This window comes from Lutra lutra, chromosome 10 (assembly GCF_902655055.1).
Source record: "Lutra lutra chromosome 10, mLutLut1.2, whole genome shotgun sequence".
Taxonomy (NCBI): Eukaryota; Metazoa; Chordata; class Mammalia; order Carnivora; family Mustelidae; genus Lutra; species Lutra lutra.
Window position 1 is genome coordinate 37,542,740 of NC_062287.1, and position 26,127 is coordinate 37,568,866.

The 26,127-nt window shown below is 43.6% G+C and overlaps 2 protein-coding genes across 2 annotated transcripts in view; both read right to left on the minus strand.

Annotated features, from left to right (window-relative positions):
* Positions 1-10,524, minus strand: part of PIWIL4 (piwi like RNA-mediated gene silencing 4) — a 74,120-nt gene extending 63,596 nt beyond the window's left edge. Inside the window, exons 1-2 of the mRNA XM_047692269.1 lie at positions 10,413-10,524; positions 8,431-8,493 (exon numbers count right to left, since the gene is read on the minus strand). Of these exons, the coding sequence (XP_047548225.1) occupies positions 8,431-8,451 (21 nt within the window). The 5' untranslated portion in view covers positions 8,452-8,493; positions 10,413-10,524. The remainder of the gene's footprint in view (positions 1-8,430; positions 8,494-10,412) is intronic.
* A 3,044-nt stretch (positions 10,525-13,568) lies between these two features.
* On the minus strand, positions 13,569-19,960 carry FUT4 (fucosyltransferase 4). Its single transcript, XM_047692274.1, has one exon. The coding sequence runs from the start codon at positions 19,481-19,483 to the stop codon at positions 18,281-18,283; it is 1,203 nt and encodes a 400-aa protein (XP_047548230.1). The 5' UTR covers positions 19,484-19,960; the 3' UTR covers positions 13,569-18,280.
* Between the last annotated feature and the right edge of the window lie 6,167 nt (positions 19,961-26,127).

Sequence of the window (26,127 nt, forward strand, 5' to 3'; positions counted from 1 at the left end):
GGATTGAGCCCAGCATCTGGCTCTCTCCTCAGCAGAGAGCCTACTTTCCCTTCTCTCTCTGCCTGCCTCTCCGCCTACTTGTGATCTCTTTCTCTTTCTCTCTCTCTCTGTCAAATAAATAAATAAAATCTTTAAAAGAGAGAGAGAGAGAGAAATGCATCTTACTGTATGGTGACTAACATAATAAAAAATAATAATAATAAAATAAAATAAACATCTCAAAACAATTACCTAAACTTTCACCTTACATCAAAGGAAAAAGAGAAGCAAACTAAACCAGAAGTAAGCACAAAAAAGGAAAAAGTAAGGTTAGAGGGGAAATTAATGAAATAAAGGGAATACAAGCAATACATGAAATTAACTAAATCAAACTTGGTCCTTTGAAAGAGCAACAAAACTAACAAATCTTCACCTAGACTCACAGAGAGAGAGAGAGAAGGAGGAAGGAAGGAAGGAAGGAGGGAAAGAAAGAAGGAAAGAAGGAAGGGAGGGAGAGAGGGAGGGAGGAAGGAAGAGAGAGAAGACAAATTACTAGGATCAGCAATAAAAGAGGGAACATTATGACTGACCACAGAGAAATAAAGAGATTTATAAAAGAATATTATGAACAATTATTTGCCAAGAAATTAGATGACTTAGACAAATTCATAGAGAGACGAAGTACTAAACTCACTTGAGGAGAACCAGGCGGTATGAATATATCTATAACAAGATAAAAGATTGAATCAATCAGTAACCAAAAACTATCCTCTCCCCCCACCCCCCCCAAAAAGCCTAGGATAAATAGCTTCACTGACGAATTCTACCAAATATTTAAAGAATTAATAATGATTATTTACAAACAACTTCCAAAAAGAAGAGGAGGGAACACTACCCAACTCGTTCTATGAGGTCAGTATTAATCAGACACCAAAACCAGACAAAGATATCACAAGGATAGAAAAGCCAATACCTGAGTATAGACACAGAAATCCTCAAGAAAATATAGCAAATTAAACCTAGCAACAAATAAAAAGAAATATACACATGACTAAGTGGAATTTATTCCAGGAATGTAAAATTGGTTTTACATCCAAAAAATCAATTAACATAATATACCATATTAATAAAATAATAAATAATATAATAATAAAAAAGAAAAACCCATGCTTACCTCAACAGATGGAAAAAATAAAGTATTTGATAAAATCTGGAACCCTTTTATGACAAAAAAAACACTCAATAAACTAATAGTAGAAGGAAATTTTCCTAATCTGATTAAGGGCATTTATGAGAAATACTATAGCAAACATACTTCATCTCAAAACACTGGTTATTGGGACACCTGGGCGGCTCAGTGGGTTAAAGTCTCTGCCTTCGGCTCAGGTCATGGTCTCAGGGTCCTGGGATTGAGCCCCACATTGGGCAGGGAGCCTGCTTCCTCCTCACTCTCTCTGCCTGCCTCTCTACCTACTTGTGATCTCTGCCTGTCAAATAAATAAATAAAATCTTAAAAAAAAACAAAAACAAAAAACAAAACAAAAAAAATACTGGTTAATTTCCTCCTAAGATCAGCAATAAGACACAGTTACTTCACATAAAGCCTGGTTCCACATTCTAGCTTTCACCATTTTACAGACCCTTACTTTACATGCTCTCAAAACTAATTGTACCCTGAGTGAGGGCCTCACCAGTGGGTTTTGGTACCACAGTCTGTGGGACTCCTGAATCAGAGAATACTGGGAACTTCTCTTCTCCACTCCCCTGACCCTCTTGTGCAAAAGGCTTTGGGTTCCCAGCTGGGAGTTGAACAAGGGGCCCAGGCCCTTTGGTGACTCTTTAACTTGATTAATTGGCCTGTTGCCCTGGGGTATTGCTGGTCAAGTTTCCTCCTTGCAATCCCAGCCTTTTAACTTCCTGAGTTTCTCCAAACAGGGGTAAATAGAGTAGACTTGTTGGGGCCCTTTAACGTTGGGAGAGCAGTAGGGAGTCCCTTTGTCCCACCCAACATTAGGTAGTGCTGTATTAAATTGTTTTAACCCCACAGATATCCATTTTATTCATCCCATTTTTTTAAATTTATTTATTTTAGCAATCCCTTCACCCAACGTGGGGCTTGAACTCATGACCCTGAGATCAAGAGTCACATGCTCCTCCAACTGAGCCAGTCAGGCACCCTTATTCATCCCATTTTTAAATGAATATCTAAAGATTCCCACCCTGTGGGGATGAGTTGAGTCTCATGACTTACCCCTTTCTGTTTCCTCTTTGTTTCCCTCCTATCAGTACTTGGCTTTATTCACTTTGTTTCTTAGTAACTGTTCTAAAATGTCCACCACTAGGCAAGGGAAAATGTTCCTGAATCACAGTGGAGCTTCACTGAGGGGAATTCATCAGAAGCGGGGTGAGCTCTTAACAATGCACCCCAAATCTAGCAGGGCTGGTCTGCTTTATCTGTTTTATACAGTGGTATCTCACACTAAGTCCTATTAAAAACTAGACTCTCCTCCTTAAAAAAACAGGTGTGAGACTCAGTCTCTTTCTTTACTTTTTTTTTTATTTTTTTTTAAGATTTTATTTATTTATTTGACAGAGAGATCACAAGCAGGCAGAGAGGCAGGCAGAGAGAGAGGAGGAAGCAGGCTCCCTGCTGAGCAGAGAGCCCGATGTGGGGCTCCATCCCAGGACTCTGAGATCATGACCTGAGCCGAAGGCAGCGGCCTAACCCACTGAGCCACCCAGGCGCCCTCTCTCTTTACTTTTGAGCAAGAGGCTACTTAAGGACACCTATGCACAAGCTGAAAGATTTAGAATGGCAATATTCCATCTCCAATCACTCAAGACCATGCACAGTGAAAACAAGTGGCCTTAAAGTCCAAGAGAATCAACCCCCAGCTCAGCAGTGATGAGATGTGCAGCCCTAAGCAAGTAAGTGGCCGCTTCGTTATCTGCAAAATGGGGATCATAAAAGTTAACTCACAGGGTGTGTTGTGATTGTAAAATGCAAACTCTCACAGATGTGAGAAAGTATCCGGCTTAGATGGCTACATAGCAGGTTCAGTAAAATTCACCTTCTCTTTGCTGCTTTGTCCCCTTAGGGCAACCCCTACCTACTCTCCCTGCAAAAGGAATTTCTTTCCTATTCTATGGTGCAAAACCTGTTTTCTCTTTGGGCTCCAGGAAAGATAAAAAGATGCTGGATATCATTCTGTACATCCTGAGCCCTCAGGTGCTATAGAAAATTATTTTATTTATTGTGTTACTTGTACACTTTCCGTTCCCTCCATATGGTTCCACCAAGAGAACTTGAACTTTGTATGGTTGATACTTTATCCCCAGCAACTACTCTGGTCCCAGCGCCTCGCAAAATTATTTGTTAGGTGATTGAAGATGCTTGAAGACCAGGAGGAAACTCCCCATCGCTTTTTCTTCTCTGATTAATTCTGTCCCATTGATTCGCCTTTTTTTTTTTTTTGTAAAGAATTTGCATTCCAACTCTTTAATCTTGTTTCCCAAATGACTCAGCAATTTTGGCACGTATGAAAGCAGATTACTAATGTTGGGTCCCCCCAAAATTGGGTACCCCAATAATGGGTCTGTGATTAAAGGAGCGAGACTGATACAAAGCGAAGGTCAAGCAAAGCTTTATTTCGCGCCAAGCATCAGGCAAACAGACCGGTCGGGGCCGCCCCTCCAAAGAGGAGGAGCCCTTCCTGCTTCCCAGACTAACTTTTATAGAGCAAAGGCCATGTGGTTGGGCCTGGCCACACACAGGTGGCCAATGAGATTATAACACACACAGGAAACTCCACAGTGATGCTAGGTGACCAACTGAATTACAATTTACCCTAGTAGACATTTGAACCAGCCTATCACATCTTGGTTAGGATTGACGCCAAAAGACTCCCAAAAGGGTGGGGGCCCATACTCCTTGGTAGCTAGGAGATAATATACGCACCCACTGATTGAATACCTTTACCTGGCCTGACCCACCCTTGTACTTGGACTTAGTTACATGGGACTGGTTTCGGGACTTGCTTTTAAATAAGTTCCCCTGGGGCGGGCAAGGTCAGTTTAAGCTTTATAGCAAAATGGCAGTTCAACCGGGGTGGGGCTGCTCTGGCTGAAAAGGCCCTTACACTAACATAAGACAAAAAATTATTCACTCTCGTGCGTTATGACACACGGAAACTTGTATCTTGCTTACTTAGTTCAACTTGCTCACTGCTCAGAGTCTAGTCCAGGACTAGCATACATAATAAATAAAGCAAGACATTACACCCATAATCCCAAAAGAATGTAAATGGAATTTCAAGCAGAACAGCAGGTCTGACAAAACTGACGTCTAAATAATTGTGGTTTCTGGCTTATGATGTGTGCTACATGCTTATGGAATTACTAGGCCATAAAGGACCTTGTTAAACCTTTAAAGAAGGAATTGGGTATGACTAATTTCCAAGAGTACTCTATAATATTTTCAATTATTTTATTTATTATGAAATATGAAAAAAAGTTTAGAACTTTATTCCTCATTCTAGAGGATTTCTGGCAAGTAAAATGCTTTCAACTAGAATAAGGTAGATGTAATGAACAGAGACATTTATTTCTTTTTCCAAGAGGAATTTATCTGTTAAGACTGGTGGAAAGAATAAATACAATACGGTAAGGTATAAAAGAAAGAAGCAAATGGATCTATTATTGAAATTTTAAAAAGTGTATCTGCCTTACTAAGGATTCTTTGTTCAGATATGTATGGAGCATGATAAACAGAAGTTCATTTAAAAGTGTGACTCAGAAAATAGTGCAGGCAAAGTGTTTATGCCCTGAAGACTCAAACAGATACACGGCTAAGTGAAAATAAAGTAAGTAGTCTATAGTCAGTCTCACTGATTTGCTTTACAGAATAAGAATTCAAGAGCAAAGCTGCCAGTACTATACGAACTAATGATCTTAATACCGTATCAGTCCTTCTCAATAAATGAATAACAGGACTTGCCTAGTTATTAGTAGGGAGTTGTCTACTAAGTGTCCTGCCCCAGACAGTGGTACTGACTTAAAGCCAAGAATGGTCCCACACAAAGTTGGCCCACGGGCCATGTTTGTCTCCCAGACAGGAGTATCTTGAACCATCTTCTTTCCATCAAGAAAAAGGACAGTATTGTCAGACCTTTAAATAACAACAACAAAGAAGAAGAATGTAGTTATAGTTACTAAGGCAACAAGAAAATCATTTCTTGGGGCATCCACGTGGCTCAGTCAGTTAAGCCTCTGACTCTTGATTTCAACTCTGGTCAAGATCTCAGGGTCAGGGTCATGAGACTGAGCCCCATATCAGACTCTACGCTGGGCATGGAGCCTGCTTAAGATTCCCTCTCTCACTTTGCCTCTTCCCCTCCACCACCCCACTTGCATGCTTTTTCTCTCACTCTCTCAAAATAATAATAATAATTGTTATTATTATTATTATTATTATTATTATTATTTCTACTTATTTTTTAAAACCTGGGAGATTATGGATAAGTGGTACGGTTCAAGGGACAAACTTAAATAAGCCAGCTCTTACCATATGATCCAGCAATTGAGTTCCTTAGTATTTACCCAAAGGAGTTGAACACTTACATTCTCAAAAGCTGTATATGGATGTTTATCACAATCTTACTCATACTCATAATTGCCAAAACTCAGAAGCAATCAAGATGTCCTTTGGTAGGTGAATGGATAGAGAAACCATGGTCTATCCAGACAATGGAATATTATTCTGTGCTAAAAAGAATTGGGCTCTCAAGCCACTAAAAAATGTAGAAGAATCTTAAATGCGTATTAGTAAATGAAAGAAGCCAATCTGAAAAGGCTAATACTGTATGATTCTGACCATATGATATTATAGAAAGCCAAACTATGGAGACAGTAGAAAAATCAGCGGTTGCCAGGAACTTGAGGGGTGGGGGCTGAAGAGGTGAAGCACAGAGGATTTTTAAGGCAGTGAAACTACTCTGTATGAAACTGTAATGGTGCATACACGTCATTAGACATTTGTCCAGACTCATAACATGTACAACACCAAAAGTGAACCCTAATGTAAACAGACTAGGTGATTATCAGTGTATCAGTGCAGGCTCATTAGTTGTAACAAATGTATCACTCCGGTGGGAGATATTGACAATGAGGGTGAGGGGACATCTGGGAAATCTCTGTACTTTCCTCTCAATTTTGCTGTGAAACTAAAACTGCTCTAAATCAGAAAGTTGGGGCACCTGGGTGGCTCAGTCATTAAGCATCTGCCTTCAGCTCAGGTCAGGATCTCAAGGTCCTGGGTTCAAGCCCCTTGTGGGACTCTGCTCAGCAGGGAGTCTGCTTCTCCCTCTCTCTCTCCCTCTCTGCTCTCTCTCTCTCTTTCTAAAATAAAGAAATAAAATATTAAAAAAAAATAAAATAGAAAGTCTATCAAACACACACACACACACACACACACACACACAAAGGTAAAGAACATGTATACAAGGGCGCCTGGGTGGCTCAGAGGGTTAAGCCTCTGCCTTCGGCTCAGGTCATGATCTCAGGGTCTTAGGATCGAGCCCCACATCGGGCTCTCTGCTCAGCAGGGAGCCTGCTTCCTCCTCTCTCTCTGCCTGTCTCTCTGCCTACTTGTGATCTCTGTCTGTCAAATAAATAAATAAAATCTTTAAAAAAAAAAAAGAACATGTATACAGAATATGCAAGATTTAATGGGATGCTCTTCAGCAATAAAAATGAACTACTTAAATAAAATAAGATGAAATCAGACGGAGACAAACCATAAGAGACTCTTAACTCTAGGAAACAAACTGAGGGTTGCTGGGGGGGAAGAGGGTGGAGGGATAGGGTTACTGGGTGATGGGCATTAAGGAGGGTAGTTGATGGAATGAGCAGTAGGTGTTGTATGCAACTGATGAAGCCCTAAACTCTACCTCTGCAACTAATAATACAGTATATGTTAATTAATTGAATTTAAATAAAATAAAAATTTTTTAAGATTTTATTTATTTATTTGAAATGAGTGAGAGAGAGAGCATGAGAGGGGGGAAGGTCAGAGGGAGAAGCAGATTCTGCATGAAGCTGGGAGCCCAATGCGGGACTCGATCCGGGGACCCTGGGATCATGACCCAAGCCAAAGGCAGTCTCCCAACCAACTGAACCACACAGGCACCCGAATTTAAATAAAAATTTTAAAAGAACTACTGATCCATGCAATAATATTGAAGTGGGCCAAATGCATTATGCTAAGCCAAAGAAGCCAAATTGAAAGTCTACCTAGTGCTCAGTTTTATTTATGATGTTTTAGCAAAAAGCAAAATATAGCAATAGAGAACAGATCAGGGGTTGCTAAAACCAGGTGGGGTGGGGGGAGACTGTGCCCAAAGAGGCAGAAGGAAAATGTAGGGAATGATGGAACTTGACCACAAGACTTGTTTCCTGGATCCTGGAGGGGCACCGGCAGTGCTGTGCCATCAGAATCACTGGAGTGAATTACCTGAACTAACTACATTTCATTAGATTTCAGACATGCAAATGAGCCCAGGGAAGTGGACATCTAAGATGGCTATCTGCTCAGAAATCTGTAAAACGAGGAAGCAGCCGCAAAGGCAGGCCATGGCTCCTCTTTGACATTTACTCCGGGCAAACCAAAAGGAAGCCTTTGATGGTTCTCTCCCCTTTTTGGAAACAATCCAAAATTCTTAGCTTCATTTATAAGACTTTTCACGATCAGATCCTGATTTGCTCTCTAGAATGGTCTCTAGCCCCCTCACATTCCTCCTGCCCCAGTATGCCCTTGTCTTCTTGTCCAGGATGACACAGTATTCCTCTAACTCACCATATTCTCTCATACTTACAGGCTCTGCCTATTCTAGTTCCTCCTAAATACGTACCTCTTCTCTTCGCTTCGAAAGTGTGCTGGTAACTCCTCTTCATACTTAAGGACTCACTCAAACATCTCAAAATCAAGGGACACTTTCCATGATCTCTGCTCACTCTCAGCACCCAAGCAGAAGTTGACAGCCCTCATCTGTGCTCCCATTACGCTTCATACATTCCTGTGCTCTGATTCTAATCAGTCCACTGAAAATCATTGCTTCATTTGTGTCTGCTTCTAGCCTGTCATCTCCTTGAGGACAGGGACCACGTTTTTCACCTCTGTGTCTAGAGTCTGGCGTGATACCTATTATGTGAAAATATGTATTGATTACATGAATGGCTGAGTGGATGGATGTGGATGGATGAACGATGGCTGGATACATCAATAAAAGCTATAAAATAAGTATGTAAATGTATATTTCCCTACTTTCTCATTCATCAATAAATCTGATGGACTGATTTTGGATTTCTAGTTATCCCACCACCACTCCCTGTTTTCAGATATGAAATGCATACCGATTAAGTTAGATTATAATAGCTGCAGAAAATAGTACATACGGGGTTGGAGGGGACTCGCATATTTTAACATTGCTTGGCTGTGGATCATCTATATGGCAGCACCTTTCAGGAAATACAAGTCTCATGGCTTAGACAACGTCAAGATGACCAGCAAATCAGACAGTTACTATGTACTGTTCCAGTTTGATCATGGTTCTATAGGCCCACATTTAATCTCAAAAATAGCATCAAATAGCTAAAATATAACTGTAATCTTCCTCCTCTGCATTGAGGAAAAGGAGAAGTGGCAGGGAATGGGCAGAAAAGGACACTATGCTCTACTTAGATAATTAACGGGGACAGAGAGCTAGGCTTAGATGAATGAAGCAAAATGAATAAATTAAATAATCATGCATGAGGGAAAAGTCTAATAATTAAAAAATACTTTTAAGGGGCACCTGGGTGGCTCAGTGGGTTATGGCATTCCTCCTCTCTCTCTCTCTGCCTGCCTCTCTGTCTACTTGTGATCTCTGTCTGTCAAATAAATAAATAAGATCTTTAAAAAAAATACTTTTAAAATGTACTTTTGGCATAACAATGCTTTCTCCCAGATACTCTTAAACTTAGTAAGTTGGTACAATATGCAATTCAAGTAATATAAATGATTATGATAAATATGCATATAATATGGTATGAAAAGCAAAGCAACCAATTGTCAGGCTGTTAGTTTTAAAACACTATTGAAGAGAGCATCTCCTGAACACAGAAAAACCCTTAATCCCTAAATTTCTGGTTCTCTAAAAGCAAAGAAATAATCAAAGCACCAGTGGGCAGCTCAGCAACATCTCTCTGGCCTCCAACACACACATACCCTTTTTCTTTCCATTCACTCATCGCCAAAAGGATTTTGTCAAGCTTGAATTGGGGAATGTACCACAGATGGCAGAAACCTATGGTATCTTTTTAAAATCCAGTATTAGGATTTATTAGGATTTATTAGGGATGAATGTGCATCCATGACAAAATATTGTAAATTGGGGGATCTGGGAAAATCTAGAGCCGTGGTTACAGTGAGTCGGAAGCTGAAATCAATGCTCTCTTCAGCTACACGCTGCTTGAGGGCCAGCACTATTTCTTCATGTGGCCAGTAGTCACTGTCATTCCATCACTGAGAATGCAGAGAGCTAGAAAGCTAGTGTCATGAGGAACCTGGCACCAGAGGGACCAGTTGAGAAGACCAGTTGTGTTTTCCAGCCTCTCTCACCCCAGCTCTGCTCAGAAGACCTGGAATCTTCTCTAGCTCTAACCAACCTCCTCCCTCTAGGGACTGGGCTCTAGCATGGGACGGAGATCCTGCTTTAAATCACATGGACCAAACATCTTAACTAACTAGGTTGCAGTTACCCATCTGACCCTTCGTCCTGTCCACCTGGAGACTCTTGTACTTAGTCCAGAAGATCACAACTGCTGTTAGCTTGGTATCAGCCCTCACACGAGGTCTCCAGGCTCTAGGGGATATTATAGTAAGGGTTGTTGGCACGCAACCAAAGGCCTTGCTTCTAGTGAGTGAGTAGGCAAAACTAATCTAACCAAATGTCTTTCCAAATGCCCAGCCATGGAAGTCCCAGCAAGCTTCCTGGTAAGCCAGTGCTGAGTATATGCCCCATATCCCAAACGGATAGGACTTAAGAAGATTGTCCGTATCAGTAGCTGAGGACTAGTGAAACTCAAGTGAACTAACCAGGACAGAGGGGCCTATATCACAGTCACTACAAGAATGAGACTTAGTGAAAAGCAGGATACTAGATTAAAAGAAAGATTTGGAACCAAACAGAGCCAGAATCTCGGCTCAGGTATTATCTTCATAAATGATTAACCAGTTTGATTCTCAGTTTTCTTATCTCTAAAATAGGGTTAATGATGGCGTTTGTCAGCTATTGTTACACAACAAATACCTCCAAACCCCAAAACAAGAAACATCATCTCACAGATTCTGTGGGTCAGGAATGCAGGCATGGTGCACCTGGGGGCCTCCGACTTACGGTCTCTCCTGATGTTGCCCTTAAAGTGGTAGCGGAGTGTGAGGACACATCTGAAAGCTCAACTTGGGAAGAACCGCTTCCAAGCTCACTTATCTGGTTCGCAGCACTCAGTCGCTCTTGAGCTGGTGGACTGAGGGCAGCTTACATGAATTTCCCAGGCCTTCCTCAGTCTCTTGACACAAGGCAGCTCACGCCATGTCAGCTGGCTTCTCTCAGAGCCAGCAAGTTAGAAAGCAAGAAGGGCTCCCAAGACAGAAAACCAAACTGTTAGTAACCATATTTCAAAGTTTCAGCCTTACTCTTCAGCCATATTCTATTCGTTAGAAATGAGTCCCTAAAGGGGCACCTGGTGGCTCAGTCCGTTGGACATCCAACACTTGATTTCAGCTCAGGTCATGATCTCAGGGTCATGGGTTCACTCCCCACCCCCACCTTAGAGATTTCGGCTTGTTCCTCTCCTTCTGACCCTACTTCTGCTCCTCCTTTCTCAAATAAATGGATAAATAAAATCTTAAAAAAAAAAAAGTAATTGAGTCTATAAATCCAGACCACACTCAAAGGGAGATAGTGACACAGGGGTGTGGATACCAGTGGTGGAGGACCAATGAGTGTCATCTTAGAGGTTGCCTACCACAATGGCTTCAATGTAAAGGGGAAAAATATATGGAAAGCACCCTGTGTTTAGTAGGAGTCTAATAAGTAATAAATATTAGTGAACTTCTGGCAAACAATTCTTGTTTAAAAGCCACAAATTTGTACCTCTCCAAGAAGGAGCCATGATAAATTATTAGATAAGATTCATTTTTATCTAAAGACTTGATCACTAAGATAACTGTGCTTAATTGTATCTCAGACTAAGTTTCAGGTAGTGCAACAGAAATTTCTGAAATGTTTACCTACTGAGAAAAAATCAGTGGGTAGGGGCAAGCTGTTCCTAGTTGCTAGGAGAGCAAAATCCCTATAGAGATTAGTCATTTTGAAGGCAACACTTCATAGTGACATTTATTTTTAACTGTAGTATTAGTGAAAATAATCAGGTAGGTAAATGTTGAGACCAGAAGTAAGTGTATTTTGGGGGAAGAACATCAAAAAGACTTAGTCTGTGGGGGCACCTGAGTGGCTCAGTGGGTTAAAGCCTCTGCCTTTAACTCGGGTCATGATTTCGGGTCCTGGGATCAAGCCCCACATCGGGCTCTCTGCTCAGCAGGGAGCCTGCTTCCTCCTCTCTGTGTGCCTGCCTCTCTGCCTACTTGTGATCTCTGTCAAGTAAATAAATTAAAAAAAAAAAAAAAGACGTAGTCTGTGACCTCACAAGAAATGTGCGTTAATGGGGCGCCTGGGTGGCTCAGTGGATTAAGAGGCCAACTCTTGATTTTGGCTCAGGTCATGACCTCAGGGTTGTGAGATGGAGCCTTGAGTCAGGCTCTGCACTCAGCCTGCTTGAGGTTCTCTCTCCCTCTCCGTCCGCCCCCTTCCCCTGCTTGTGTTTTCTCAAAATAAACAAATAAAATCTTTTTTTTTTTTTTAAGAAATGTTCATGAAGTGTTGAATAACTCATTTTTCTCCGCTCTTAAAAACAACTCAGATTAAAATGTTTAGCACTCATGGTCTAACAGGGCAATATTTTTTAGTATATTTAGATAAAAGTCTATATATTTTAAAAACAGGAATTCGAGGGGTACCTGGGTGGCTCAGTTTTTTGGGCATTTGACTTTTGATTTTGGCTCAGGTCATGATTTCTTGGTCCTGGGATCGAGCCTCATGTAGGGGAAGAGAGTCCGCTTAAGGATTCTCTCTCTCTCCTTCTGCCCTACCCCCTACTCACACACACACACACACACACACACACACACACACACACACACACACTCTCTCTCTCTCTCTCTCTCTAAATAAATAAATAAACCTTTAAAAAGAAAAACCCATGAATTAAAAGATCTCAAAAATCCAATCCTGTACCCCTTACTTGAAATAGTTTTGTCACAGGGTTCCCCATGAAACTAGTCTGTCCAATGTACTGAGTCTCTTATTTCCCTTGGGCTCTTTTTCAAAGGAGTCATTCGGTGATTATGGCTACATAAAAAAAATTAATAAATTTCTCTACAAGTAGATACTGAGTACACTTGAAGTATGCCAACCAGGAATTAAAAAAACAAAAACAGGAAGAAAAAAAAAAATGAACAAACAGAAACCTGCAACAAAAGTGGGTTTTGCAAGATAAAAAAGAAGCATTCACAAGAGTTCAAGAATCTCTTGTAATGAAATCAGGGGACAGTTTTCTCTATCTGCTGAAATGTTAGTGTGCTCCTTGTTAAGGTCCTGACTTTCCCTGTCAGTGAGTTCAGACTTCTTGATTTCACTTCCCGTGTGCCAACAGATGCTGTATTTCAAGGTGGAACAAAGCTTGCCTTTCAGAACAGGGCACCAAATGGAGAGTTTACTCTATTCCCTCATTCTCTGCGCATCTGTTCCTCCTTGGTCCTGTCTCTCTACATGTCAGTTACTGCTTATCTTCCCCCTCCTTCTTTTCTATTTGTTCTTCTCACTTGCTCTTCAAACACTTCTCACTCCGTTACTTCAATGTCTTTGCTTTTTCCTTTTTTCTCTGCACTCCCCACGTATGATCACCAGCTGTCCTACTCTCCGGGACACCCTCCTTTGCACTCATTTATTATTCACTATTGAGTCCTCACTTTTGAATCCCTTTATCATGCCTGCTCCTACTCTCCACTGGTCATCATCACTTTTCAAAATCTACTGAAATGAACACATCAGTGTGTGTGTGTGTGTGTGTGTGTGTGTGTGTGTGTGTGTGTGTTGGAGAAAGGAATGCCGAGAAAATATTTGATGTTTTTCCCTTTTCAATCATTTAAGCATCAGCTGTTAAGAAGGATGCCTCTGCCCACCATCCTGTTCCCAGTCTTTATTCTCTTTTAAAATGGCATTATTCGGGGCACCTGGGTGGCTCAGTGGATTGAAGCCCCTGCCTTCGGCTCAGGTCATGATCCCAGGGTCCTGGGATCGAGCCCCGCATCAGACTCTCTGCTCAGCAGGGAGTGTGCTTCCCCCTGTCTCTCTGCCTGCCTCTCTGCCTACTTGTGATCTCTGTCTGTCAAATAAATAAATAAAATCTTTAAAAATAAAATAAATTCTATTAAAATGGCATTATTCAGCTTACCGAACAGGAGTGTGTTGGAGCACTTAGTAAAATAAATTGGAATGAGAGAAAGGAAAACCCTACTTATATTCTTGGGGACAAGTCACCAGGTTCAAGTGAAGAAGCCAAGCAAGAAAGAAAAGAGGACGAGCTGAATTAGACCTGGCACATCTCGGAAGAGATAAACCATCACATTTTAGTGACTAATCCAGGACTGATGACCTTACAGAAACCCCTCAGCCAAGAAACACCCCACATGTCCCGGTTGTACACGTCAGTGCCTGGGGGATAGACATTATAAACAAGGAGTCGCTTTCCATCTCAACACTTTAATCATTTTACCAAAATAATCTGAACACGCATACATAAATACTACATTTGGTATAAGAATGTGCAACATAAAAAGTCCCTGAGATACATCCAAAAATGACGTGAAGCACATTAAATGCGATTATTCACCATACTAATTACCAAGAACTTGGCTCCCTTCCCTCATATCTAAGGCAGGTGACACTTGGATATATGTGTGTGTGTCATATATACAGATGCGTGTTTTAACGCTAAACCAGTCTCTCCCTTTCTGCTGCCGGATTTTCTGCCAGTTTACTGCTGCTGGGCAGGAAGTCATTTTCAGACTGTAAGGAAGGCTCATGGGGAGGTGAATTAGTTCTTAAGCCCTGGGGTGCCAGTCGACAGAATGGTGGCAAGTGAAACTAGGAGATCCCCCAAAAAGACGTTGTCCAACCCCCTCACTTTGCAGTTCAAGTGACAGAGGCTCAAAGGGGTTTGACCTGTGACAAGCACAGCTGGTTCTGCCACTATGACCGTAACCTCAGGCACGTCTGGACTCCTTCCTTTGTACAATGGACTGGTATAGTCACAGCAAACATCTTCCAGGTGCTTCCTATGTACCAGACACTAAACTGAGGACTTTAAGTGTCTGATCTAATTATTACAAAACCTCCATAAACTATAGATGATTACCTTCAATTAGAGATGGGACTATCACAACACAGAAGGCTTAGATGATGTACCCAAGATAAGACAATTAGGAAATGTTGCAAAGCTGATCTGGAACCCAGGAATATTTGCCTCCAAAATCCCTCCATTCCAATTCTTAAATCCCTTCTAAGAAATACCCATCAGGTGGGTCCCCAAATTCCTTCTATGGCTCGAAGTCTTGCACAGCATTGACAAACCACGGCCAAAACCAGGCCCCTCCAACTGTTTAGTATTGGCAAAGGCTGCTTTTGCCCTTACATCAGCAGAGTTTAGCAGCAGCAGAAACTGGATGGCCTCCAAAGCCAGCAATAATTACTCTGGCCCTTTACAGCGGGTTTGCTCACCCCGTTCTAGAACTTTGAAGGTCTAGAGTGTACTGGAACTCTGTAGCACTTGACTGAGTACAATGCACTTTGGGCATATGAATTTTAACCTACTCAATTTAAGAGTATGAAAAACAACATAAAATGAGCAACTGCTGTATTTCTTACTCTGACAAGATCGGTCTAAAAAATATTGTTCCTTCTACACCCAGAATTTGCACGTAAGTAAAAATTCAAGTATACCTTCCTTCAGCAAAATATTTAATAAATATGGTCAGTTTTAAATAGACTTACCACCAAGAAAAGCATGGTAAAATAATAGTTACTCATGTAGCTATGTAATTTGATAATTTTTTTTTTTTTCAAAGCAGGCATAGGTGCTTCCTCCTAGTCTGAAAATGCAAGTTCAATCTAAGTAACAATGGTGATTCTTGAAATCATATGGTTTAGCTTTAGGGATACATTTGAAATACAGTTTGAGGCCCCTTTTTATTTCAGATATATCCTGAAATATATGTTGAGAACTGTAGACATACAAGCACATAAGGAGGAACCCTGAAATCACCGCAAAAAAAAAAAAGCAAAGAAAAATTTCTCTTTTGCCAACTGACTGCTATGTGTTAGGCACCTTTATTTATTTTACTTCCCCAAATGCTCACGAAGAGCTGTGAAGTATTGTCCTCCTCCACTTTCCAGATAAGGAATCTGAGGTTCAAGGTTATTACTAATTTGCAGAGGTCACACAGCTGGAATCAAATCTAAGCCAGATTACCTCCAAAATCCACTCTCCCAGTGCCCCATGTAGATTCCCCATTAACACCACTATCTCATAAATACTCATTTTCAAGAAAAGAATTTTTCTGGGCACCCGGGTGGCTCAGTCCATTCAGCATCTGACTTTAGCTCAGGTCATGATCTGAGTTTGCTTCTATCTCTCCCTGTGCCCCTCCACCCACTCGTACTCACGCTCATGTGTGCTCTCTCTCCCTCAAATAAAGTATTTTTTTTAAAGAATAGAATTTTTAACTTTTTCTTTATTGGCTAGCTGATAATTTGTAATTCCACCCACACTATAATATTTAAATAAGGAAATTTTATCAGTGGGCTTTAATTACTTTTTTTTTTAAGATTTTATTTATTTATATGACAGAGAGACACCATGAGAGAGGGAACACAAGCATCAGGAGATGGAAAGGCAGGCATTCTGCCAAGCAGGGAGCCCGATGCAGGCCAGATTCCAGGACCCCGGGACCACAATGGGGACCATGATGGGGACCATGACAGGGACCACGACCGGAGACTGGAGCTGAATGCAGACACCCAACCATCTGAGCCACCCAGGAACCCCTTTACTCTCTCCTTTCAAGGAAAAGAAGAACTGAAGCGGTTGGATTTTAGTGAGCCTTTCAAGTGAGTCTGCACAAATGCAGACACAGTACTTATTCTATGATTCAGCTAATTGTCCTAATCAAGTGCACAATTGCTGTTTACGGCAGAACTTTATATAAAGCTGATTAATCTTGTACCAAACCCATAATAATTAGTCGCTGAGGGTCCTTATTATAATAAATCGAGGATTTCTTTATATTGTATCTGTATTAGATAATGGATGTTAGCTGAACGTATTGCAATAACCATCGCACATTTTATGTAAACCAACCATCATGCTCTATGCCTTCAACGTATACAGTGACATGTGCTAATTATTTCTTAATATAACTAGAAGAAAATAATAAATTTAGGAGAAAAAGAAACCATTGTTTGAGGCTGTAAATCAACTGGCTTTCTAGTTATTGACCTATAGCCTGTATTACATTAAAGAATGTCATTTTAAACAAATAGGTTCTGCCAACTGATCTATCAAGTTAATTACTTACTTGTTGGCAGTGGCAATTCGAGGAGACTTTAAAGGGCCTTCCTTGCCTTATACATTTTTTTGTCTTTCCTGGCACCTGCAGCCCAGTGTTTGGCACAGAGCAGGCACATGAGGACACCTACTAAGTAAGCTATTCATTCAACAACTTTCCAAGGCAATAACATGTATTTTCAAAGTTGGCCCCAGGACACTGCGTCAAGGTTACTAGGAAGGTAAAGATGCACTTGACTACCATGCAGACCAGGAGGGGAACCTGCTGGCCCTAAGCAAAGTTGCAGATTTGGATTTTAACAAAACCCAAAGCTCACTGCAGAAACTAATTTAGTTCCACTCCCTGACAACTAAACATTTTACCAAAAACTGACTGGAAGTGGAAAAAAACTAGCATTAACAGATACTTTTTTCCTCTTCCATGATTCCATAATGCAGTACAATCTTTCCTTGTTCTGCAAACAGGTAATATCAGCACCCCTGGAGGACTGATGCTCCTGCTGAAATTTTGGTCCAGTGAAATAGATGAGAACAAGTAATTTTGTGGAAAGTGACACCGTGGCTTCCTTCTCCTCTGTTTGTAAACACAGGCTGGCTTTCTGGAAAGAGGGGAGAGGTTGCTTCCACTTTATTTTCACATCTGTAATTTCAATACACTTCTTAAAAATTTTAAGTTATAGAAAAACATAGACACAGAAGAAATAAGTTAGATGATCATTCACATTGCAAAGGGATTCTCCATAGGGCTGCATTAAATACTGAACTCTCCTAAAGCAGTGATTGGGACTTGATCTAAAAGCAGCTTTCCAAAAATACATTTCAAAAATACATTTGTAAAAGTGAGGTATACCTATAGATTCATCTGAACTCTCCTTCAAGGACAATCTAACATCTTCTTTGCATTCATAGAGCAGGGGAATAAAAAGGACTTGTTAAGGAACAGTCAATGGATTTTTGGGTGACCCTCCTTCTCATCTTCCTTCTTCTTAGGAGATGAGACTTTTCAGAATTCAACAAAGAGGACCCACTGGTGGCCTAGTCCTATCACTGTTCCACAACAGGGCGCCTTCTTAAACCCCAGGCTTGCTGCACATTGGCGCAGTGAAACGGGAGTGTGGATTTGGAGTCCACACAGACCACAAATGTGGCCTGAGGCCGATGAGGAAAGCCAGAGCAACTAACTCAAAGGCTTCCGGTAGATAAGCTATTTCTTCCCCTCTGCACCAGTTACACGGTAAGGAAGGGCTCCCTTCACAGGTGAACACTGATGCTCAGGGACAGCAGACAGAGCCCAACTGCTGTTTATGCAAAAACCCCATGAGAACCAGGAATCCTTCCCACCCAGTCTTTGCGCTGAGTAATATTGATTAGCCATATGGAAACTACCATTTCCCCATGGAGTACAAATGGGTGTCTGGAAAACTCCGTCCCATGATTCAGGAGTCCAGGAGATGCACAGCTGAGGCTCAAAAAGCTGCCCATCTGACCTCCCCAGGGATACACGCACAGGAGAACGGCCTCACCGCTCAAACCAGCGAGCCAAGTTGCGTATGCTCTTGGGCCGGTCCCTGGCGGTCTGCACAGCCTGGCAGGCCCGGCACCAGGGCTCGTCCCAGAACGAAGTGATGTGCACGGCGTAGCTCCGGCGCCAGTTGAAGTAGCGACGGTAGACTGCCGGGTTTCGGTCGAGGAAGAGCAGGTAGGCAGCCAGGGAGGAGGCACTAGGGAAGTCATCCACGTGGATGAAGGCACCGCGGGGCACGAAGCGCTCGTAGTTGGCACGGTCGGGGCCCAGCACCACCGGCACGGTCCCGGCCAGCAGCGCGTTGCGCCAGAACTTCTCAGTGATGTAATCGAGGTGCTGCGAGTTCTCGAAGGCCAGGTAGAACTTGTAGCGGGCCACAGTGTGCAGGAGACCGGCGTCCGGCACCGGCCGCCCAGGCCCGCTGCGGCCGAACACGTCCACCGCCACGTGCTGGCTCAGCTGGTGGTAGTAGCGGACCCGCGCCTGGCGCTCGTCCCAGTTGCTCACCACCCAGGACACCAGCCCCCGTTTCCGGGCGAGCGGCGGGCCCAGGCCCGGGGGCTGGTCGCTGGGATGGGTCCTGGGGTAGAGATAGCCGTAAGGCACGAAGACGTCCGAGTCGGCCCGGTAGGAGAGGGTCCAGTTGAAGAGGTTACCCGCCAGGCTGCGCAAGCCCGGGGAGTGGGAGGGCGACTCGAAGTTCATCCACACCCAGCGTTGGCCCGGGGGCCTGAGGCCTGAGGTGGCCAGGGCTTCAGCAGCGGCCGCCGCCTCGTCGTCCAACACCCGCAACTCCAGCTCCTCCGTCCGGCGCGCCTGGACGCCCCAGGGCGGGGGCCAGTCGGGGGGGCCCTTAACGAGGTCCCGGTGGTGGAAGAGCACCGCCTGGGCCTCCGCATAGGCCGCTCGGTCGGTGAGCAGGCGGCAGCCGCTGATGTTGAAGCGCAGCCAGCAGTCCGGGGGCCGCCGCGCGCCGCTGTCGCGTCCCGCGAAGGGTTCCCACCACAGCAGCACGCCCACCGGCCGCCGCGGGGCGGGGGACGCCCAGGGCATCGGCGGCAGCCGAGTCCAGCAGGAGTAGGCGGCCAGAGCGGTGCACAGCAGGCTGGCGGCCAGCGCCGAAGCGCCCCGCGGAAACCCCCGGCCTCGGCGCCGCCCGAAGCCCCGACCTGCCGCCCGGCGCCACGGCGCCACCATGGCGCGCGCAGGCACCGCCGCCGCCTGTCGCCCCGCGTCCGCCGGCGGAGAGCGGCGGAGCCAGTTCTCATGCTGCCGCTGCGGCTCCAGCCGTCGTTGCCGCTCGCCGCTGGCCCTGGGGCGGGAGAGGGCGGTCCTGGAATCCCGAGGCTCGCGGATCTGGCTTTCCTCCCCGCGAGTTCCCGCAGGGCGCGCCGCCTGGGCGAGGTGAGCCGGCCCGGCACCCCAGCCGGGCGCCGCCCCGTCCCTCCCCTCCACCGTGCCCCCAGCCCGACCCGCGCGGCTGCCGCGGGCCCTTCCTGCCGCGCCTCCGCCCGCCCCCACCCCGTCCGGGGCTCCCGGACGCCCCGCCGCGCGGCCCAGGCCGCTCACCCGCTCCCCGGGATCCCGCCTCCGGGGGTCCCGAGCCTTTCTGCGCGCGTCCAGCACCCTGGCCTTGAGCCGGGGCCTGCCCGCGGCTCTCTCCCAGCTGCGCCCCGGCTTTCAGTCGCGGTGGCCTGCACCCTCGCCTTGCAGAGCGGGGACTCGGTTCATCGCTGGGCGCGTGCGGAGAGCCCCAGAGCAGGCGCGGGTTCCTGGGGAAGGAGGGCCGGGGGTGCCGAGACCCCGGGGGGGCGGGGACGGAAGATCGGGTGCTCTTCCTTCCTCACCGCCCTGCTGTGGCCAGCGACGCCTGCCGGAGGTAGGGAGCCCGAGAGGCCGCGGGGACGTGCGGGCTGAGGCGCGGCCACGGTGGCGGTGACCATGACCTCGCGACCCGCGGAGACCGGCCGGCAGCGCGACCCACAGAGCGGTAGTGCATTTTGTGAATCCAAGTTTCCAGGGAGGATAGTTAAACCCTGATGTCACAAGAACGTTTCCTTTGCCTGCCTCTCGAGGAGAGGATGGGAGGAATAAAACATTTTCTGAGCAATCGAAACATTCTTTTCCCTCCCTCCGTCTCGAAATACTTCTGAGTGCTAGCCCATAAGCATTCTTGGTATGGGGCTAGGAGGGCTCATAAGCCGAAGATAAAGGTATGGCCCTTGTGGCCTTTGTGCTCAAGGCACTTCCTGCCTTTTCAGTGAAAGGAATGAATGAGCAGCACTATTCATTTGACTAAGCACGGAAGAAACAACCGAATTTCTGTACTCATGAAGATCACGCAGAACACTCTGGACTGTAAAATGATGGCCAGGATAATTACTACAGCACCCAAGTTTAGGATGTAAAAGATAAGGATCTCAATCCCTCCTGCATCAATGAGTCACAACCCAGGCATCCACTTCTACAGTCACTGGAGCCGTTTTTTCCCCTACAGTTTGAATTTGGATTTCTGGGTTTAGACCCAGAACTTGGACCTTCACTTAAGTTATTAAACTCTTATTCAGTGAAATTCCAGTATGCCATAGGTGGGCTGCTGACCTAAGGAGAGGCGGCAGCTGGGAGAGAACTTTAAGTAGAACACAGCTGTGCATGGTGGTTTCCCCAGCCCAGTGTCATATTAAGTTATAAGATGTTAGAGGAGAAATAGATTTGCTGAGAATGGGGCCAGCCTGTCAGGTATGGTTGATGCTATGCATACAGAAGGTAAACCTGGATTTGCCATTAGAATTTCCTGGGAAGAACTTTCTCATTAAAAGTCAGGTACAGATTGTAGGGGCACCTAAGTGGCACAGTGGGTTAAGTGTCAGACTCCTGGTTTGAGCTCAGGTCCCTGATCTCAGGGTTGTGATTTCAGGGCCTTGAGATCCAGCCCCCCCCCCCACACACACACCCAGATGGGCTCTGGGCTCAGCTGGGAGTCTGCTTAAGACTATATCTCCCTCTCCCTCTGCCCCCTCCCCCCCACAAATAAACAGTAAATCTTTTTTTAAAAATCAAGTATAGATTGTAAAAGCTTCTATAAAGATGGTTTCATGTGCCTTGTCTCCTGGCCCACAGTGACAGTTTTGACTGTACCCATCAACCTAGTGACACTTTACTACACACTAAAACCTTGTGTGTTTTGTTTTTTTAATTTCACAGAATCATTTTCAAGCTACTTAAGCCAATTTGCCATTGAAATTAGGAATTTCATTTCCACTCTTACACTTTTAATTTAAAAAAAAAAAAAAACAACACAAAAAAAACCAGGGCACCTGGGTGGCTCAGTCAGTTAAGCGTCTGCCTTCAGATCAGGTCATGATCCCAGCATCCTGGGGAGAGCTTCTCCCTCTCCCACTCCCCCCTGCTTGTGTTCTCTCTCTTTCTTTTTCTGTCAAATTCTATTGTCAGAGTCATCTCAAGAACATCAATTTCCATGGTCTCTACCTTTTTTGGTAGTGTGAAGGATACAACTCTCTGTTTAGTCTTATCTTGATGTTAAGGGAAGGGATAGAAGAGGGTATAGTTGGATTGATAAAAACCCATCATGACTTCTCTACAACCGAGTGATTCATTTACTCCATGGGTCATGGTTTGTTCTTATTTTAAAGGAATAGTGTATTCTTATTTATTTATTTAAACAGTTGGGAAACTGGAATAAAAAAATACTATTTCTACCTTCAAGAATCTGAAACAGAGGGAAGGAATCCTAGAAGGCTTTGAGAAGGTGGCTCCTGGAGTAATTAGGGACCATTGAAATCAGGAAGCAGGCTGAAATGTTAGTGTAAACAGAAGGGGCAGCATACCAACGGGCCAGACAGTGAGGATGAGGACGGTTGGTTAGAAGTCACTACAGTTTAGTTTGGCTAAGGAGATGGGGGGTTTTAGCCTGAAGGCTGGAGAGAGTCTTCAAAAGGCTTTAACAAAGCAAGGGAGCAATATAATGGGATTGGTATTTGTACAAGCTCATTGTGCGGGGTGGCGAGTATATGGAAGTTGACACAAGATAGGCTTTGGTGTGCTAGCCCTGTTTATTGACATATGCACTGGTTAATGGGTGTGTTCTATTGAGTAAATTCATTAAACTGTAGACTTGCATATGTATCTTTGTGTCTGTATCTTATACTTTAGTAAAATGTTTTGGGTTTGGGGTTTTTGTTGTTGTTTTTTTTTTTTTTTTTTTTTAGTAAAACGTTTCTAAGTTAAAAAAAAATCATTCTTTCATCAGTAAAGGATGAATTGGGTATTAGGGACCAGGATAAGAGCAGAAATATCTAATCCAGTTGGAAAGCTATTGCTATAATTCAGATATGAAACAAAATGCCTGAACTAAAATAGTAGATGGGAAAATGAGATTAAATTAAAACTAAAGGAGAACAAAAATAGCTAGGAGGCCAGGCCTTTTCCTCAGGAAGCCTTCCCATATGCACAAATCTTGGGTAGATTCCATGACCCTCCTATATGCTCCCATATATACGTCTCCCAGAATACCGTGGGGGCAGGGATTACGTTTCATTCATAACTCCATCCCTAGCACAGAACCAGGCATGGAGTAGTATCCATCATCTCAATGAATTCTTGTTGAATGAATGAGGGCTCGTATTGCTGAAATAATCTGTTGGTATCTTTCTTGGTATCTTACAACAATCTGTGGGTATCTTACACCTTAGAAAGGGTGGAAGTATCAGGAAAAAATGGCTACATGAATTATTTGCTGTGACATTAAGAAGCCCCTTAAGCTTTTGGGGGTAAATGCTACACATGAATTAGAACCTTGATGACAAGCATCAAAAACTCCATCAAATTAGCAGGACTCCCATTGGCCTGACCTGGACCAAGTGCTCATTCTTAAAACAATCACTGAGGTCAGGAGACTCTTGAGATCCTCTTCTGGAGCTCCAGGACAGGTTTATCTAAACCTCTTGGACTAACAATAGGGGAGGGTAGTTCTCCAAAGTAAAAGATAGAGTGCTGTTATCTGAAGATGGGACAGTTGGTGGGCAGGCCAAAACAACATATCTATTAGCCATACAAAAAGAATTGTCATTCTAAATGAACTCTAAATCACCTTGGAATTTTAAGAATTCAAAAGAAATGGAGAATTCTTGGATTCATCTTAATTTGGTAACAATAAACAAATATTTCTTGTAGATTTAGAGCCCTTTTAGTTTCCACAGAATGTTCCATAGGAAGAATGGCTTTCAGTTGCAAGCATGGAAACAAGGTCAGGTATAAAGAAGGGCTTTGGGCCCCTGAGGATTGCTAAAGCAGGATAGAAGAGAGGTCTATAATTCAAGGTGCATGTTCTCTAGCTGAATGAGTCGTCACTTCCTCATGTGTTCAAGGATGATCTATTCAGTTCCAGAATTTAGTATCAGAATTCTCTGAGGCCAAAGCCAAAGACAACTCCAGTTGTTAAAAGTCTAACTCCATTCTTTGCTCTTCCCCAGGGAAATGTTAATTGTAAGCTGTCCTGGTGCTCCTCACCAGAGACATTTTGATGAAGGGTAGTTGGAAGAAAGGCAGGCATGGACAATGGGCCCCCATGCTAAGAGGAAACACCCTTAAAAGGATTTTATACCACCCCTGGAAGGAGCCCTCCACCCTTTCCCACATGGTAGATAGATGACAAAAACCCAATGGGGTGACATGCACGGAGGCTTGATCAGATGAAAACAGCCCACCAACAAGCCCATAAAAACCCCTAGACTTAGAAATGCCAGTGGTGGCATGCCTGGGTGGCTCAGTTGGTTAAGCATCTGTCTTCAGCTCAGGTCACGATCCCAGGGTACTGGGGTCGAGCCCCACATCAGGCTTCCTGCTCAGTGGGGAGTCTTCTTCTCTTTCTCCCTCTGCTGTTGTCCCTGCTTGTGCACTTTCTCTCTTTCAAGGTCAAATAAATAAAATCTTCAAAAATTAATTTAAAAAAGCTCCAGCAGCAACCCTCTCTAATCCCCTCTCTCTTTAGGGGCTTTATACTATCACTCAATAAACCTTGCTGCCCACCACTCTGTCTGGTCTACCTTTTCATTCTTCAAAGTGGCCAAGAACCGAGGACACTAAAAGAAAAGAAATGGTATTGCCCCTAACGATCTGATACTTCTTTGGGAACTGAAGACCACATTTTGACTGTCTTGGACTCCCAGCTGTCAGCGAGGCTCCATGAGGCTGCCCTCAGATGGGTTGCTATTTGTGGTTGGATCTGAGATTTCTGTGGTGAACATTGACCTGCTGAGTATACTTTCCTTTTTTTTTTTTTTTTTTAACTTGAAGAGACAAAAGGGCAATTCAGAGTCCCTCCCTGGATTATGTACTTACCGGGAATGAGCTGCCGTCCACAAGCGGATGTGGCTGGAAAGGCTAACACGGATGCAAATAGGTGGAGATTGTTTCCTTTGTAAGGTACAATATTTCAACTGTGCATCATTGGGCAGTTGAGTGTGGAAATGGTTATTAGTTAAAAATTATAAGAATTACATGGGGTGCCTCGGTGGCTTAGTCATTAAGCATCTGCCTTCCAGGTCCTGATCTCAGAGTCCTGAGATCAAGCCCTTCATGGGGCTCTCTGCTCGGCGGGAAGCCTGCTTCTCCCTCTCTCATCCCCCCACTTGTGTTCCCTCTCTCGCTGCCTCTTTCTCTGTCAGATAATAATATCTTTAAAAAATTATAAGCATTACATAAATTCAATAACAATCCAGAATTTATGGTTTGTTGCATGAGTAGAAATCATGAGTAGAAAAACCAAAACCAACTTACAAGGTCTTTCCTTTTTATCCAAGTGCAATGATCTCCTGGCCCTGAAAGACATTGTTAGGAATAGTCAATATGAGAACTTACTATATGTACTTAAGGTGTTTACTCTTTATGCACTCTAGTTCTTATTAGACACTTACCGAACTGCAAGGTAATACAAAGAGTTTGGATATTCAGAAAAACGTATATAGTGAAATTTTAATTGAAGTCAGAAATATTTACACAATTCTTTAAATATTTGGGGCACCTGGGTGGCTCAGTGGGTTAAGCTTCTGCCTTCTGCTGCAGTCATGGTCTCAGGATCCACATCGGGCTCTTTGCTCAGCAGGGAGCGGGCTTCCCCCGTCTCTCTGCCTGCCTCTGCCTACTTGTGATCTCTCTCTCTGTCAAATAAATAAATAAAATCTTTTTAAAAAAATTAAATAAGTAAATAAATATTTGGAAGATTTACCTTTGCATTTTTCCTGTTAAACGACTTTCTCCTAAAATAGAGATTATTTGTAGTCACATGTGAAAGTTATAGAATATAAAATGTACACAAAAAATTATTTTGACATGGAAATAAATATTTTAATATCACAGTGTGTAGTGCTGGGTACATATGAGATGTTTAATTAGTATTGGTGAAATAAATGAATAGGTAAATGAGTGAATGAATGAATGAACATCACATTTAATTTTACATTTCATGAGACACATAGGAAACAATACCATTTCTACAGTCATGAAGATTGTGCAAAAGACTTTGGACTCTAGGGACTCCTGACTGGCTCAGTTGGTGGATCGCATGACTTGATCTTGGGGTTGTGAGTTCGAGCCCCAGGTTGGGTGTAGAGAGAACGTAAGAATAAAAATCTTAAAAAAAAAAAAAAGATAAATAATATAGCACAAGCATAGAGTAAATATTATAGGCATCATATTGGCCTCCTCCAATTCCCTTCAGGTTCACCAGCGCTGTCCTTCTACTTCCAACCCAAGTGTACTTGGATCTTTAGTCAAGTGAGTTAGGACAAATCCTACAGTTTCAGAAACTCAAACATCTCTGA